Source organism: Mesocricetus auratus, unplaced genomic scaffold (genome assembly GCF_017639785.1).
Source record: "Mesocricetus auratus isolate SY011 unplaced genomic scaffold, BCM_Maur_2.0 Super-Scaffold_100676, whole genome shotgun sequence".
Lineage (NCBI taxonomy): Eukaryota > Metazoa > Chordata > Mammalia > Rodentia > Cricetidae > Mesocricetus > Mesocricetus auratus.
Window position 1 is genome coordinate 97,637,315 of NW_024429266.1, and position 15,112 is coordinate 97,652,426.

Sequence of the window (15,112 nt, forward strand, 5' to 3'; positions counted from 1 at the left end):
CTGTCTGTCTGTCTGTCTGTCTGTCTGTGTGCAATACCCACCAAGGACAGAAGAGGGCCTTAGATTGTCTGGAGCTCTAGTTACAGATAGTTGTGAGCTATAAAACATCGATGGTGGGAACCCAGCCTGGTTCCTCTGCAAGAGCTCTTAACCACTGAGCCTTTTCTCCAGCTGTATGTACCTTGTTTTGTGAGATAGGGTCTCTCCCTTTTACCTGGGGCTCTGACCACAGACATCTAGTCCTCACACCTACACAGAATTTCACCAACAGTTACCTTCCAGCCCACTCTGGAGTTTCTACAGGTATCTGTGACACCCCCACGTGCCTGCTGACTCTCCTGGAGCTCAGTCACCCTGCCCCCCCCCACACCTGCTGACTCACCTGGAGCTCAGACACAAACACACACACACACACATACCCATACCTGCTGACTCACCTGGAGCTCAGACACAAACACACTCACACACACCCACACCTGCTGACTCACTTGGAGCTCAGATACACTCTCTCTCTCACACACACACACACACACACACACTCACACACACCCACACCTGCTGACTCACTTGGAGCTCAGATACACTCTCTCACACACACACCTGCTGACTCTCCTAGAACTCACACACACACACACACACACACACACTCACACACACACACACACCTGCTGACTCACCTGGAGCTAGGGCGCCATCCTATCTGTTCCAGTGTCATGAGCTGCTGTGGTTCATGTGGTTTGTGCTGCTGTTTCCTCCAGACATAGACAGTCACTTTCAGAGGGAGGGGTGAGGTTCACCACTTATAAATTTCAAGGTTCCTGCCCTGTTGATGTTCCTGTCCCGACTTCCTCTGTGATCTCTGATCTGCGATCTGGAAGTGTAATGTAAGCCAAATAAAGCCTTTCCTCCCCAATTGCTTTGGCCACGGTGTTTCATTGCATCACCAGGAACCCTAACTAGGACACACTGTCTCCTTTAGTTATCAGTTCTGGCTCTTACAGTCGTCCGTTCTGCTGCCTCTTCTGCAATGGCCCCCAAGCCTTGGAAAGAAGGGGTGCAGAACATATGTTCCACTTAGGGATAAAAATCTTCATTCTCTTATGTAGGAGGAAACTTAGGACTGCGCCATCAGCCACGTGGCGCTCTAGAGGCGTGTACTAATGTGGTAACGAAAGGGCGGAACTGCGCCGCTAACCACACCCACTTTGGGCATGACTAGAGACAGGGCGGTGAACTATGCCACTAGCCGGGCCCACTTTTGGGCGTGGCTAGAGGCGTGTATGGAGGTTCTTCTAAAAGACTGCAGCAGAACCACATTCTCTCTCTTTTCGTCTTCCAGTTTGGCAGCGAAGGCTGCTTGACTCATTTGGGTTGTCCGTTTTCTCTTGTAAGTAATTTCTACAATAAACAGTTACCTATACCCTCAACAACTGTGCTGTTTATCGTTACAGCCACACTCTTATTTTCTGCACCTTGGCCAGTTGTGGTCTCTGTGTTAAACACCAACTAATGCAAGCAGAAACTTCTCAGATGTCAGTGGAGAACTGCAGAGATCTGAGGGTATAACAATGAGTCATGGGGGGGGGGGTCCACTCAACACTGTGTCCGTTTAGCAGAATGATAGTAGTAGGTTCTCTCCTCGGTCACGTGACCTGTCAAGCCGCAGATTCTTGCCTGGTTGTCCTGCTAGGTACAGGCTTCATCTGGTGGAGGGGAACTAAGTCCAATCAGAAGATGGGTCAGTTACCCTGTGGTGTTTATGTCATTGTTGCTCAGTGGGTGTGTCTTGCCAAGCAGTTGTTACTGTAGTTCTCAGGGTGTTGGGCAACATTATTTCAAGGTATGTGACTTTTGTTTATGCTGCATTTGCTTAACTCTGTGAAGCGGTGTTACTGTGCCTGTCTAAAACACCTGGTGGTCCTAATAAAGGCAGGAACCGGATAGGCGGGGCTGGCTGGCAGTATAAACAGAAGGAGACCCCAGGAAAGAGAGAGCAACAGAACAAGGAGAGGAGGATGGTAGGGCCATAGGGGCCAGCCACCCAGACAGCCACGGAATACGAAGAAAAGTAAGATATACAGAACTAAGAAAGATAAAAGCCCAGAGGGAAAGGGTAGATGGGTTAATTTAAGATAAGAAAAGCTGGCTAGAAACATGCCAAAATAAGTCAGGGCATTCATGAGTAATAATAAGACTCTGTGTGTGATTTATTTGGGAGCAGGATGGCCGGTCCCTCAGAAAAGCCTAAAGAGGCAAAGGAGCAAAAGCATTTCAAACTATACAGGGTTCACTCTTCTCCTCTGGGGGAGTGCAAAGAACTTTCCAGTGCTGTGAAAGCTAGTCAAAAGGAATGAAACTTCCAGTACCCATCACCTTGACTTCTCCATGTTCTGTAAGTATGCCACATCTTCAACAATGGGGTCTTACCGTAAAGTCCTGGGGTTAACCAAAAGCATTTGATGTTTGGGGGTCGATGGGACCTCACTAGCCAGCAAAACCAAAAGAAGTAAGCCATTCCTGGTACTGGGCTTTTTATTTGTTAGTCAGTGGCGTCTTCTTAGGAGCAACGTCACCCCCTTCATTATAGGGTGACATGTGCACACACACATATGTATATGAAGCATGAACAGTGGTACACAGATTTCCACATGACTGTTTCAGCTATCCCTTCCGTATTCCCTCCTGTACCTTGACCTCCATCCCCACTCCAGTACATCCTTCCCCTTTAAGTCTTTGTACCGAGGTTTCCATGTCCACTTTCCTTGGACCCCGGAAACCTCCCCCCACACACACACTGCCTGGGCCCCTCACTAATTTCCTGGCTTCCATGAGTGTTTCAAATAAAACATATATCAAAGCTAACATCTACAAAGTATCTTACCATAGCAACAAAAAGTAACTAAAACACACTGAGACATAAAAAGGTGGTCCTGGAACATTTTGAATTACCAGGGCTGAGGCTGGGAAGAGGGCTCAGTTGGTAAAGCGCTTGCGAGGCTTACACGAAGGCTGGAGTTTGCTCCCCAGCACCCACAGTCAAGCTGGCAGGAAGGCACCTGTCTGTCATCCCACCAGCTGTAGCAGAGACAGGACCACCCAAGGATCTTACTGGTCAGCCAGTCTAGAGAACTGGTGTGTTTGGGGAGAGACTGTGTTAATCAGAGTTCTCAACTGTGACTAAGCATTGCAGAAACACTGTGTCAAAAAATGAGGAGGCTGGAGAGAAAGAAGGGGGATGGAGAGATATAAAAAGGATGGAGAGATGTAAGGAGGATGGACAGATGGAGGGAGGATGGACAGATGGAGGGGAGATGGAGAGATGTAGGGAGGATGGAGAGATTAAGGAGGAGGACAGAGAGATGAAAGGAAGAAAATGGAGATAGGGTTCATTGGTTCAAAGTTCAGAAGACTGTTGCAGAGGACCCACATTGTGTCCCCAGAGGCCAAGTCTGGAAGCTTACAGTTAGCTGTAACTCCACCTCCTCTCCGGGCTTCTGCAGGCACCAGGCACACATATACATGTACTCACAAGGACACACATAAGGAAAAATAAATATTAAATATTGTGATGTGGTGAGCCATTGAGGAAGAGAGCTAATGTGAGCCTCTGCCCCCACAGACATGTACACACAGATACACACACACACGCACACACACGCACACACACGCACACACGCACACAGGAACTGCCTACCTGTTGCACAGGGAAGTCCAAGAGTGCCAGTCTTCACTGGTCATAGCCCATGCTCAGCTGGGACTTTGGTGATGCACGTGCCTTTGAGTCACTTTGGCTCCTGTAGGAACGCTCACGCTCCCATCACCCAGATAAACTCACTGGGTCACCAAGCTGGACTCCAGTGGGACCTTTTCTTTTGTCCTTCATTCTCCCCATTATCTGCCAGGAGATGTAGGAATAGTCTCCCCAGGAAAAGCAAAACCCCACAAGACTCGCAAGACCTCCTCCTCCCCACGCCTGCCTTCAGCAGCCAGGCACCTCGCCGCACCCACATTTTTGCCTGTCAGCTCTCAGTTCTCATACACTCGCGTCTCACAGACTTCCTCAGCAACAGCTTGCTCCCTTCACTGTGAGAGCTGAGACTCGGGTGTTGCTTCCCTGAGGGCTCCCCTGAGCCTGCCTGGGATCCCCTGAGCCTCCCTGGGCTCCTCTGAACCCTGCCTGGCGCCTTCATGCCTGCACTTGTGTGGATTAATCTAGACTGTCAGCATGGCAGGAGGTAGGTCACCATGGATACAATCTTCTAATATCTCTGTCACTGACTGTCTAGATTGGGTTAGCCGAGGGAGAGGACCTGCCCTGAATGTGAGTTGCGCCATCCCCCGGGCTAGGGTCATGGGCTGACTGGAAAGGAGGTGGTGAGCCGGACGCCAGCGTTCACTTCTCTCTGCTGCTCCACTGTGGGCCTGGCGTGAGCCGTCGATCCACGACCCTGCCCTGACTTCCCCACCATAACAAGCTCTTCCCACTAACTGTAAGCAAGATGAACCCTTCCTCCCTGTCTCAGGGTTTCTGCTGCCTCAACAAATCACCAAGACTGGGAACAACTTGGGCAGGAAAGGGTTTCTTTGGCTTACACTTCCAACTCATCGTCCATCCCTGAAGAAAGTCGACAGGAAAACACACTGGGCAGGAACCTGGAGGCAGGAGCTGATGCAGAGGCCATGGAGGGCACTGCTCACTGGCCTGCTCCCCATGGCTTGCTCAGTCTGCTTTATTACAGAACCCAGGACCAGCAGCCCAGGGATGGCCACACCCACAGTGGCCTGGGCCCTCCCCATTAATTACTAGTTAGAAAAATGTCCTACAGGTTTGCCTGTGGCCCGATCTTCTAGAGGCCTTTCCTCTTTGGAGGGTCCCTCCTCTCAGGTGACTTTAGCTGATGTCAAGTTGGCATAAAACTGTCCAGCACGATTGACCCCTTGTCACCTGACACACTAACGCATCACTGTTTGTTTAGCCACAGCCTTTCCTATTTTCCTTCATCCCCAAGATCACACATTAATATCAACCTCACAACATAAAACATTTTGCAAACTTAAAAAGGTCCCACAGACTTACAAATTCAACCACTTTCCAAACTTAGCTTCTTCAACGCTCCAAAGTCTCCTTTAAAACCTAAGATCTTTTGTCTCTCAACTACAGGCTCCTGTAAAGTTGAAAACAAGCTAAATACTTCCCTATTTCAAAAGGGAAGAACCAGGGTGCCATCAACAACCTGGACAAAACCAAACCAAACTCCAACTGTGTAAATAACTCAATGTTCAATGTCTGGGGTTCACACACGACCTCTGGGCTCCTCCAAGGGGCTTGGGTCACTTCTGCTCCACACTGTGCCGCGCACACGGCCTGTCTTCTAAGCTTGGGCAGGCGCCATTCCTCTGCGGCTGCTGTTTTTGGCTGCCATCCCATGGTACTGACAGCTCCAAAATGCCAGGCTGCTGACACTGAGGCTGCGCCTTCACCAATGGCCCCTCCTGGTCTCTCACAGCGCCAAGTCCCGGCTGCTCTCCTTCACCCTCTCATGCCTTCCAAACCAGTACCACCTGGGTGACCCTTACACATTACCAATCCTGCTGCCAGCGTGAGGTACAACCTTAGGCACCTCCGCACACAGCTCCTGTGTGCTGACTCTCAGGGAACACTTCCCAGAAGATTTCACCTCAGTGACGCTGGCCTCTTCTAATCACAGCCAATTCTGCAGCCCCAGCTGAGCAGAACCAGGGGATCTTACTTCCAGTATCAAACATCCCCATAGTCTACTTGTTGCTTTGTTTTGTTGAAATTGAGTCTCTCTATAGTCCTTGTCTTCTTGGAACTCACTCTGTAGAGCAGGTTGGCCTTGAACTCACAGAAACCCACCTGTCTCTGCCTCCCAGGTACTGGGACTGTATCACGGCACCCAGGAAGCCCTGGTTGTTTTTAAGGGGCTGTCAACTCTGTAGCTTCACAAGCCGGGCCTCTGTTACCAGCCTTGTTCCAAGCACTCTGATGCCCCAGGTTCCCACAGAACAGCCTACTGAGCTCTGAGTATTCAAAGGTTGCCACCACAATTGTTCCCAAAACAGGGTCCAGTCTGTCACCTCAGGATTTCTATTGCTGTGATAAAACGCTGTGACCAGAAGCGACTTGGAAAGGACAGGGTTTGTTTTACTTTATACTTCCATCATTTGTAGCACGGGTTCTAGTTGTTCTTGGTAATAAAATGCAGAGTCAGGTATTGGGGTTCAAGCTGAAGATCAGAAAAGCAAAGCAGCCACCACTAGAGAGGTCTTACCAAGGCTAAGACCAAAGACGGGTGATCCTGTCCTTAGAGTGACTGCAGCCTGCAATGCTCTCCACCAAACTTCAGACTGCCCTGAGACTGCCCTGAGACTGCACTGAGCTCCTGCCTTATATTCCTCCCTAGTGCTGGGTTTAAAAGTGTCTTCTTGGAACTCACTCTGTAGAGCAGGCTGGCCTTGAACTCACAGAAACCCACCTGCCTCTGCCTCCCACGTACTGGGACTAAAGATGTGTATCTCCACACCCAGGAAGTCCCGGTTGTTTTTAAGGGGCTCTCAACTCTGTAGCTTCTTCACTTTAAAAGTGTGTCATCCCAAGTGCTGGGATCAAAGGTGTGAGTTCTGTTTTTCTTTTAGACTGATTCACTCTCATGTAACCCAGGGTGGCCTTGAACTCACAGACATCCATCTGCCTCTGTCTCCCAAGTGTTGGATTTAAAGGTGTGGCCACCACTGCCTGTCCTCTATGGCTAACTAATGGTTTCCTGTGTGTGTGGCTAACTGGTGTCTTAGCTCTTAAGTAGGTGTGTGGCTAACTAGCAGCTTAGCTCTGCACTCTGATCTTCAGGCAAGCTTTATCTATTAGATTACAAACAAAATATCACTATGGTAATTGAGGGAAGTCAGGGCAGGAACCCGAAGGCAAGAGCTGTTGGGAGCATTTTCTTCATTGAGGTGTCCTTTTCCAAAATGACTCTAACTTGTGTCATATTGACATAATGCTGACCAAAAGAGACTAGAGAATACTTCCAGGCAGACACTGTGTGGTGGGATACTCCAGACTGCTGAGTCGTTTGCGTGGTTCCAGGAATGGACCTGAGCAGGGCGACAGTGAATGAGTGGAGAAGGGACAAACGCAGACAGGGTTACCTGGGGTCAGGTGGTCTGGGCGTCAGCACCGGGGTAGCTCAGAATGTTGGTTGTACAGAGTTGAGCAGAGAGGCAGGGTTATTGTCTACTGCGGAAGGAGGCAGCTTATTACAGGTAAGAAGGAAGGCGGGGCTTATGTACACAAAGGATCTGGAAGGCAGGTTTATTTCATCTCCGCAGGAGCAGTCCCCGTAGGGGAGCTGTCTTCAGACCCCCAGCACCCAGGGGGAGAATGGAGGATGTTTTCTGTACACCCTATCACCATCATGTATGGAGCAGACGAGATGGCTTCATCGTTTCCCTCAGGATCTGGAGTCCTTGGCATGCCCATGCCCATGTCAGCAACACACAGACCCCCAGCACCTCACACACTCCAGCTTCCTCTGAAGGGGTATTCCTGAGGCAGGTGGATGATTGGCACCGGGGGCCGGGTGGGCGTCTCAGCAGTACTTGTCGGGAAAGCCTGCTGTGACAGAGTGCTGGGGTTCTGTGGTAACGGGACTACCAGTCCTGCATGAGGTCGTTGATGTTGAGAAGCCGGGCTGGTGCCTCCTGAGCACCCCTGAGCCCTTGGAATCTGGGCGAGTCTGTGATGAAGCTCAGGTCCAGGCTGCAGACTTGGGGACAAAGTGGTGGTACCTGGAAATCTGTCCCCAGCCCCCTCCCCAAGATGGACACTACCCGGGCACACCCATACACACTGAGGTACATACAAGCATGCGCTAATGGATGGTGCACACTATAGCACGTGTGTGCACATATGGGCCTGCATACACCTCAGGAAATGCATGTGTGCATGTACTCGCTTGCACGCAGTCACACATAAGAACATCTACCCCCGCGTGCACACATGTACGAACCTGTCTGTGCCTTGCATGCCCACAGCCATGCATCTGCACGTGCGTTTGCACCCGTATGCACGAATCAAAGCATGCACGCAGAGACGTGTGCTTGCATGTGTGCCTGCACACATGCACGAGTTGCAAGCTTGCACGGAACCCACAGAAGCGCTTCTGAGGGGGAATAGAACCACCAAACCGGTGAACAGGGGCTGCCCCGTCCACCTCCACCTGAGTCACATTTTCTGGAAAGTGAGCGATGGCGTGAGTGAGAGTGAACTGGGGGCCGGGCCTTCTGGGGGCACAGGAAGAAGAGGAGGTGCGTGGGGAAAGCAGAGCAGAGGCACCAAAGTCGGCTTTAAAGTGAGCCTCGGGGGCCGCAGGAGGCTTTTGCAGTTTGCAAAGCCGGAGCATTGGGCAATTGTGGTTTCCTCCGGAGGGGAGGAACTCAGGCTTGCCAGCCCCGTCCCCGGGCTTCTGGGCCTCAGCTGCTCTGGCATGGAGAGCGTGGTGCAGCCTTCAGTGTTTGTGGTAGACGGACAGACGGACATCCCGTTCAGGCGACTGGGACAGAACCACAGGAGACAGCGCTGTGGCATTGCCCAAGTCAACCTGGCCCTGATATTGCTGCTGGGCGTGGGGCTGGCTACTCAGGGCTGGTTCCTACTGAGACTGCATCAGCGTGTTGGGGACACAGTAGCTCGCCTCCCGGTAAGTAGGGCTTGGGGGACCAGGGGAGCCTCTCCAGTGTCTGTCTCTTTATGGCTGTGTATGCCAGGCAGAGACTAGACCCCAGGGCTTCTGACCCTGTCTTTTCATCTGTATGTGGGGATCTGATAGAGGGATACAAGTGTGTTGTGCCTGGCTGCTTCCCTGGGATTCACCTACATGGCTGTTGTTGCTAACCAGACCCTTGTCCCCATCGCTGGCTTCATGGTCATCCTGGTTCACTCTCGGATGGTGATATGCTTGCTCTCTGTCCCTTTCAGACAAGCCATGGCTGTATCTGTGTGCCGCACCTGGTCACTCATATAAACAATATCTTTCTGTAGTCTTGTCCGTTGTTTACTTGCTAAGTTTTTTTAATTACCTTTACTTAGTGTGTGGATGTGAGCGGGTGTGCATGTATGTGGAAACCTTTGTGGAGTCAGTTCTGTGTCTCCCTTTTGTGGGTTCCGGGGATTGAACTCAGGTCACCAGGCTCGGCAGCAAGCACCTTTACCCCCCTGAGCCCTCTCACTGGCCCTCAAATGATTTTTTTAAAGATATGTGAGTATTTTAAATACCTTTAAAAAATTCTGAAACACTTCTAGTCTCAAACATTTCAGAAACTCAACTTTCATGAGATCTGGACTGGATTCTGTGACACACACTTATCATCCTGGGAGGCAGAAGGCTCCAGAATTTCAAGGCCATCCTAGGTTGCTTAGCTAGTTTAAGGCCAGCCTGGGCTACATAAGAGCCTATCTCGGAAACAAAACAGATCTGATTAGGCGTGTGTGTGTGTGTGTGTGTGTGTGTGTGTGTGTGTGTGTGTGTGTGCCGCGCGCGCATGCGGCCCTATATAAGTGTCCGTGGGTGCTGTCTGCGCCATGGCTAGATAGTCTCATCACCATGTGACTGTGTGACTCTGGGTGTGCCCTGTCCTCACGAAACACCCTGTCTACATTTCAGGAGAGAGACACGGGCTCCTGGGAGAAGCTGGCACAAGGTGAGTTTGGGGCCCCAGGTGGAATGGCTCCCACTCTGCCCCTCCCCACACCCTGGGATCACCCATGTGACTTTGCAGAGCCCCAAGGTGCCCTCCCCCAGGACTGGAGAAGCAGAAGTTTGGGTCACTCCGGAAGGGGCAGAACCTGACACCTACAGGTGGCCACAATGACCCTGTGTTTCCTCTAACCTGTGACTCTCTTCCCCAGATCGGAGGTCTCACCGGGCCAACCCAGCGGCACATCTCACAGGTGAGGGGACCCTGGGTCTTCACATGGGGTGGGGGCTTAGGGTGTTCTGGGAGACCCAGGTCTTCAGAATAAGTTAGAGCAACTATTTATACATTCATTCAGTGTGGTTCTTTTCAACTTGCTTCTTTTCACTTGTTTATGATTGCACACACACACACACACACACACACACACACACACACACACACGCCACAGTGTGAGGACCAGAGGGCAGCTCTCAGGGAACAATTCTCGCTTTCTACCCTGAGGCCTCCAGGGACTGACCTCCAGCCATCAGGAATGGCTCGGGTATCTTTTACTCTCAGCCATCTTGCTGGCCTCATTCATTCAATGTCTAGTGACAGTGGCCCAGAAAGCACAGCCCCCATGGGCTTTTTAAAGTCACCCTTCTACCTGCTAGTCTGGGGACTTTCCCAAGGTCCTCAGGCCCCAGAGGATGCTGGGACACAGGCCTATCACACCCTGTATTTTTTCAGACAGAGTCTCTCTATGTAGCTTGACCTGCCTTGGAGCTAGCTACATAGACCAGGCTGGTTTCAAACTCACAAAGATCCACCTGCCTCTGCCTCCTGAGTGCTGGGATTAAAGGTGGACGCCACCACGCCCAGATGTGTGTACTATATTTTTTTCTTGTGCCTCCATACCAGAGATAGCTTGATTTCTTATCTAACACAGCAAGCAATTAGTCAGAATAGGCACAAAATATGCTGTAATCAAAAACTATTTAAAACATGAGAGGGGAGACAGGGGACCCCGGTTCCAGGTTCAGTGAGAGACTCTGCCTCAAAGATAAGGTGGCCCGAAGCGGAAGCTAAGAAAGTTACCTGGTGTTGGCTTCTGGCCACACACACACACACACACACACACACACACACACACACACACATGCATGCAGGCACGCACGCACACACAGACACACACACAGACACACACGCGCACACACGCTCACGCACATACACACACGCGCGCGCACGCACACACACACGCACACACACACGCACTTTTTAAGACAGGGTCTCTTGTAGCCTAAACTGGCCTTGACCTGCTCATGGAGTGGAGGATGACCTTCAACTCCTGGTCTTCTGGTCCCCACCTCTCAGGGATGACTCGCATGTGCCACTACATCTGGTGTATTCTGCACTGGTGATGGAGCCCAGGGCCTCCTCCGTGCTGGGCAAGTGCTCTGCCTCCTCAGCCCCACCCACTCTTAGATGCTGACGCTTCACTGGGAAACCCAAGTACCCTGTGCCTCAGTTTCCTCTTTGGTATTCAATTGGCTTTGCTCCTCTCTGCGTGAGTTTCTCCCTCTGGAGAAGGGGGTGGAAATGAAATGAGTTAGGATGCATCATAACCAATTAACTTTGCCTCCCTGCACCTCAGTTTCCCACACCGCAAGAGGGGAATGCATTGAGTCAGCCCAGACAAGCAACCTAATTCGGCAGTGAGGGACAGTAACTGCTGTAAGGTCACGCAGAAAGCATGGGCACAATACTAACTGCACTGATCAGTTCTCTCTTTCTCCCTTCCTCCCAGGGGCCAATGCCAGCTTGATAGGCAAGGGTGGACCACTGCTGTGGGAGACTCAGCTTGGCCTGGCCTTCTTGAGGGGCCTGGAATATCACAACGGGGCCCTGGTGACTACGGAAGCCGGCTACTACTATGTGTACTCGAAAGTGCAGTTGAGCGGCGTGGGCTGCCCCCAGGGCCTGGCCAATGGTCTCCCCATCACCCACGGGCTGTATAAGCGCACATCCCGCTATCCCAAGGAGCTAGAACTGCTGGTCAGTCGGCGGTCACCCTGTGGCCGGGCCAACAGCTCCCGAGTCTGGTGGGACAGCAGCTTCCTGGGTGGCGTGGTTCATCTGGAGGCGGGGGAGGAGGTTGTGGTCCGTGTGCCTGGGGACCGCCTGGTCAGACCCCGAGATGGCACCAGGTCCTACTTCGGAGCATTCATGATCTGAAGGCTACGGCGACAATGGACTGCAAGCAGGGGCGTCTCCGGGACAGACCTCAAACCCAGCGAGCAGGGTCTTGAAGTTCCCCTTAAGGACCCCCCAGATTCTCCAGGTGGAATGTTCAGGGACCGTGTTGACTGTTAACCTGTCTTGGGAAATCTTCAAATTGGAGACTTGGGGTGTGGAGCCCAGGAACGTGGGGTCAGCCCTTTTGCCTGATATTCAGGAAAAAATAATAAAGCCGGGTATTTATGCATCTGATGCAGACGGCGTGTCCATAGGTTTCGGGGCTTACATTCTGGAGACAAGAAACCTCACCAGGGTGTCAGGGGAGTTATATCACTGAGACACTGTGGGGAGCATCCGGGGCTCAAGACTCACCGCCACACACTGGCTTCTCCCACCATTGGCCAGCTGGCTGGGACTGGCTTGGGGCCCATTCACGGCTGGGACAGATACTCCAGAAATTGTTGGTGAGGGGAAGTGAGGGAGGAAAGGAGGGAAGGAAGAAGGGAATGCTGAAGGGAAGGAAAACCAAAAAAAGGCAGAAAGAGGGAAGGAATAGAGGGGAGAAGGGATATGACACCCTCCAGAGCATTTTATTAAACACACTTAGAACAGATTGTGCCAGGCCCGCAGGACGCCTGGAACTGAGGAGCATGGGAGATGGGTCAGAGCGTAGATAGCCTGTGACTCCACCATAAGGGTCCGAGTTAAAACCCCCGGAACCCGTATAGAGACAGATGTGGTGGTGGACACCTGCGATCCCTCAGTGGGGAAGGGGAGACAGGAGGACCTCTGGGGCTCGCTGGCCAGGCAGTCTAGCTGAACCTGTGAGCTCCAGGTTTCGTGAGAGACCTCCTCGGAGGAGGTGGAGAGTTCCTGAAGATGCCATCTGTGGCTGTCCTCTGGACCCCACATGCAGGACACATGCAGAATAAATAAAATAAAATCAAGAAGCTTAAATAGCAGTATTTGAGAGGCTCCTTATATGTTCTAGTCATTTGTCTGGTTCTGTTTGTTCATTGTTTCAGGGCCAGGTCTCAAGTAGCCCAGGCTGGTCTTGAGCTCTTGGTGCTCCTACCTCCATCTTCCGGGTTCCGGGCAGAAAGGTGTGCACCACCACACCTGACTAAGCCCCTTGTGTAGATTGTATCTTCTTCCTTTTTTTTTTCATATGTTTGAGGCAGAGTCTTGAGCAACCCTTCGGCCACAGTTTCCCCAGCATCTAGAACTACAGCTGTGCGTTACCCCAGCTGAACATCTGCACTGAGGAATCTAAGCTCCCAGCAGAACGTGTTGCAGAGGCCACAACTGCGAGGGACAGGGCAGCCTCCCTCTGTCCAGGAATCACGGCCAGTCCAAGCTGATTTTCAGCCTCCTGTCCTTGCAACGCTGCCGTGTGTGTGTGTGTGTGTGTGTGTGTGTGTGTGTGTGTGCATGTGTGTGTGAGTCTGTGTGTGTGTGTGTGGTGTGTGTGTGTGCATGTGGAAACACCCCCCCAATACCCGGTCTCACCGCCCCACCACTGAAGTTTCCTTTGTGCTCATGGAGGCCTGTTTCCGTGGCTTTGATGAGACCAAGGTGTGGGGACAGTGTATTTATAAAGAGCAGCCGGCAGCTGGCAGTTTCCGTCTCAAGAAAAAGAAAAAAATCCTCGTTCTCAGAATTTCCCTCAGCCTTGAGGAGACTAGAGGGTGAGGCTGTGGGTGAGGAAGGGAGCTAGCAGAGAAGGGGGAGGAGGGAGGGGGATAAGGAGAGGGACAAGAGACACCCCAGGAGGCGTTGGTGACTTCAGATGACACCCACAGGCAGGAAGCCTCTGGCCCAGACACCTACTGGGCTTCCTCCAGGGTTCCACCACCCTGCTTCCTGGGACCCCCCCAAGGCAGTCACCTACACCCTCTTCCCCTCACCTTTAACCAAGACCCTCAAAATAATGACGGTGTGTCGATGCCTTAGGATGGCCAACCGACAAGGCACCACTGTGTTAAAACAGAAGGTGTCATTACAGAGAAACCAGACGGTTTGTATACTCTAGAGTTGGTGTTCTGTGTTCAAATCCCTGCTCTGCCACTTCCCAGATGAGTGACTTTGAGATCCAGCCTTGGCATCCCTGGACCTCAGTTTCCCCATCTATACGGCTCGGGCTGCAGTGAGCTCTTCTATCTTTAGAAGCTACTCTTTATGTAGGTGTGCAGTTGTGTCTGTGCTGTGTGTGTGTCTCCCCAGAGGTGGTGCTTCGGTGTCAGGGACGAGGCACCTGCCTCCTGATTGCCGGTCAGAGGTCTCCCAGAGACCACCAAAGCATTGCAAGCTACTGCCATTGCTCCTGTTTGCCCGCCAGAACTTGATAAGACCCTCCCAGATTTTCTTGCCCAGCTTGAGCCCCGCGCACTGCACTAATAACGGGCTTGTCAAGACGTGCCCATTGGTGCAACAGCAGCACAGATGTCATGGGGGTAACCAACTGGCTGGATTTAAGGCCCCTCCCCAGGAGAAAGCCCACACCTGGTACTGTAAACTGCCCAAGAACCCGTGTTTTGGGTGCTCACAGGCTCCAAGGGTGAACCCACTACTATTATTTTGCTAAAGGGACATAATCAGAAACTGCCCCCTAAAATAATCTCTCGATGTGTGTAGATCCACACAGCACTCAGATCTCATCAGAGAAGCTTCTCGGTGCAGCAGACAACAGACAATGCTGAAAGCCACAGTGGGTAGCGGTACAGAGAATAAAGGACCGAGGAGTATTCAGTCACACTGGGAAATCTGTGTCATACCCCTCCCCAAGGCGAGGGGCCATCATGGAAGGGGAATAGAAAGTCAGTGAGAGCCCCAGGCCAGGCAGAACCAGAGCAGACCGTTGTCCTCTGGACAGGATAGGACCCCAGCACCCAGGAACACAGCATCCAGTCAGCCTTGCAGCACGGAGGGGGAGGGGCTCGTGACCACACTCCTGACTGAAGAGCTGTGGACAGTTAGTTGATGGCTGTTGGGGAGAGAGGCCACTTTCTTCAAGGGTGTGTCTCCTAGTAGCCCACAATGCCCCAGTGGAGGACTCACCCACTCTGATTGTGGTGTTTGAATGAGAATGGTCCCCAGAGGGTCTGAATGGTTGGTGCCCAGTTAATGGAACTGTTTGGGAAGGATTAGGGGTGTGGCCTTCTTGTAGGCAGTGTGTCAC

At 51.9% G+C, this 15,112-nt stretch overlaps 1 protein-coding gene across 1 annotated transcript; it reads left to right on the forward strand.

Moving 5' to 3' along the window:
• The first annotated feature begins 4,040 nt into the window (after positions 1–4,040).
• Tnfsf14 (TNF superfamily member 14) lies at positions 4,041–12,186 on the forward strand. The gene is made up of 5 exons (XM_005081346.4): positions 4,041–4,235; positions 7,351–8,720; positions 9,684–9,720; positions 9,929–9,970; positions 11,504–12,186. Exons 2-5 carry the CDS (start codon positions 7,896–7,898, stop codon positions 11,929–11,931), a joined length of 1,332 nt encoding a protein of 443 aa, XP_005081403.2. The 5' UTR covers positions 4,041–4,235; positions 7,351–7,895; the 3' UTR covers positions 11,932–12,186.
• Positions 12,187–15,112: the final 2,926 nt, after the last annotated feature.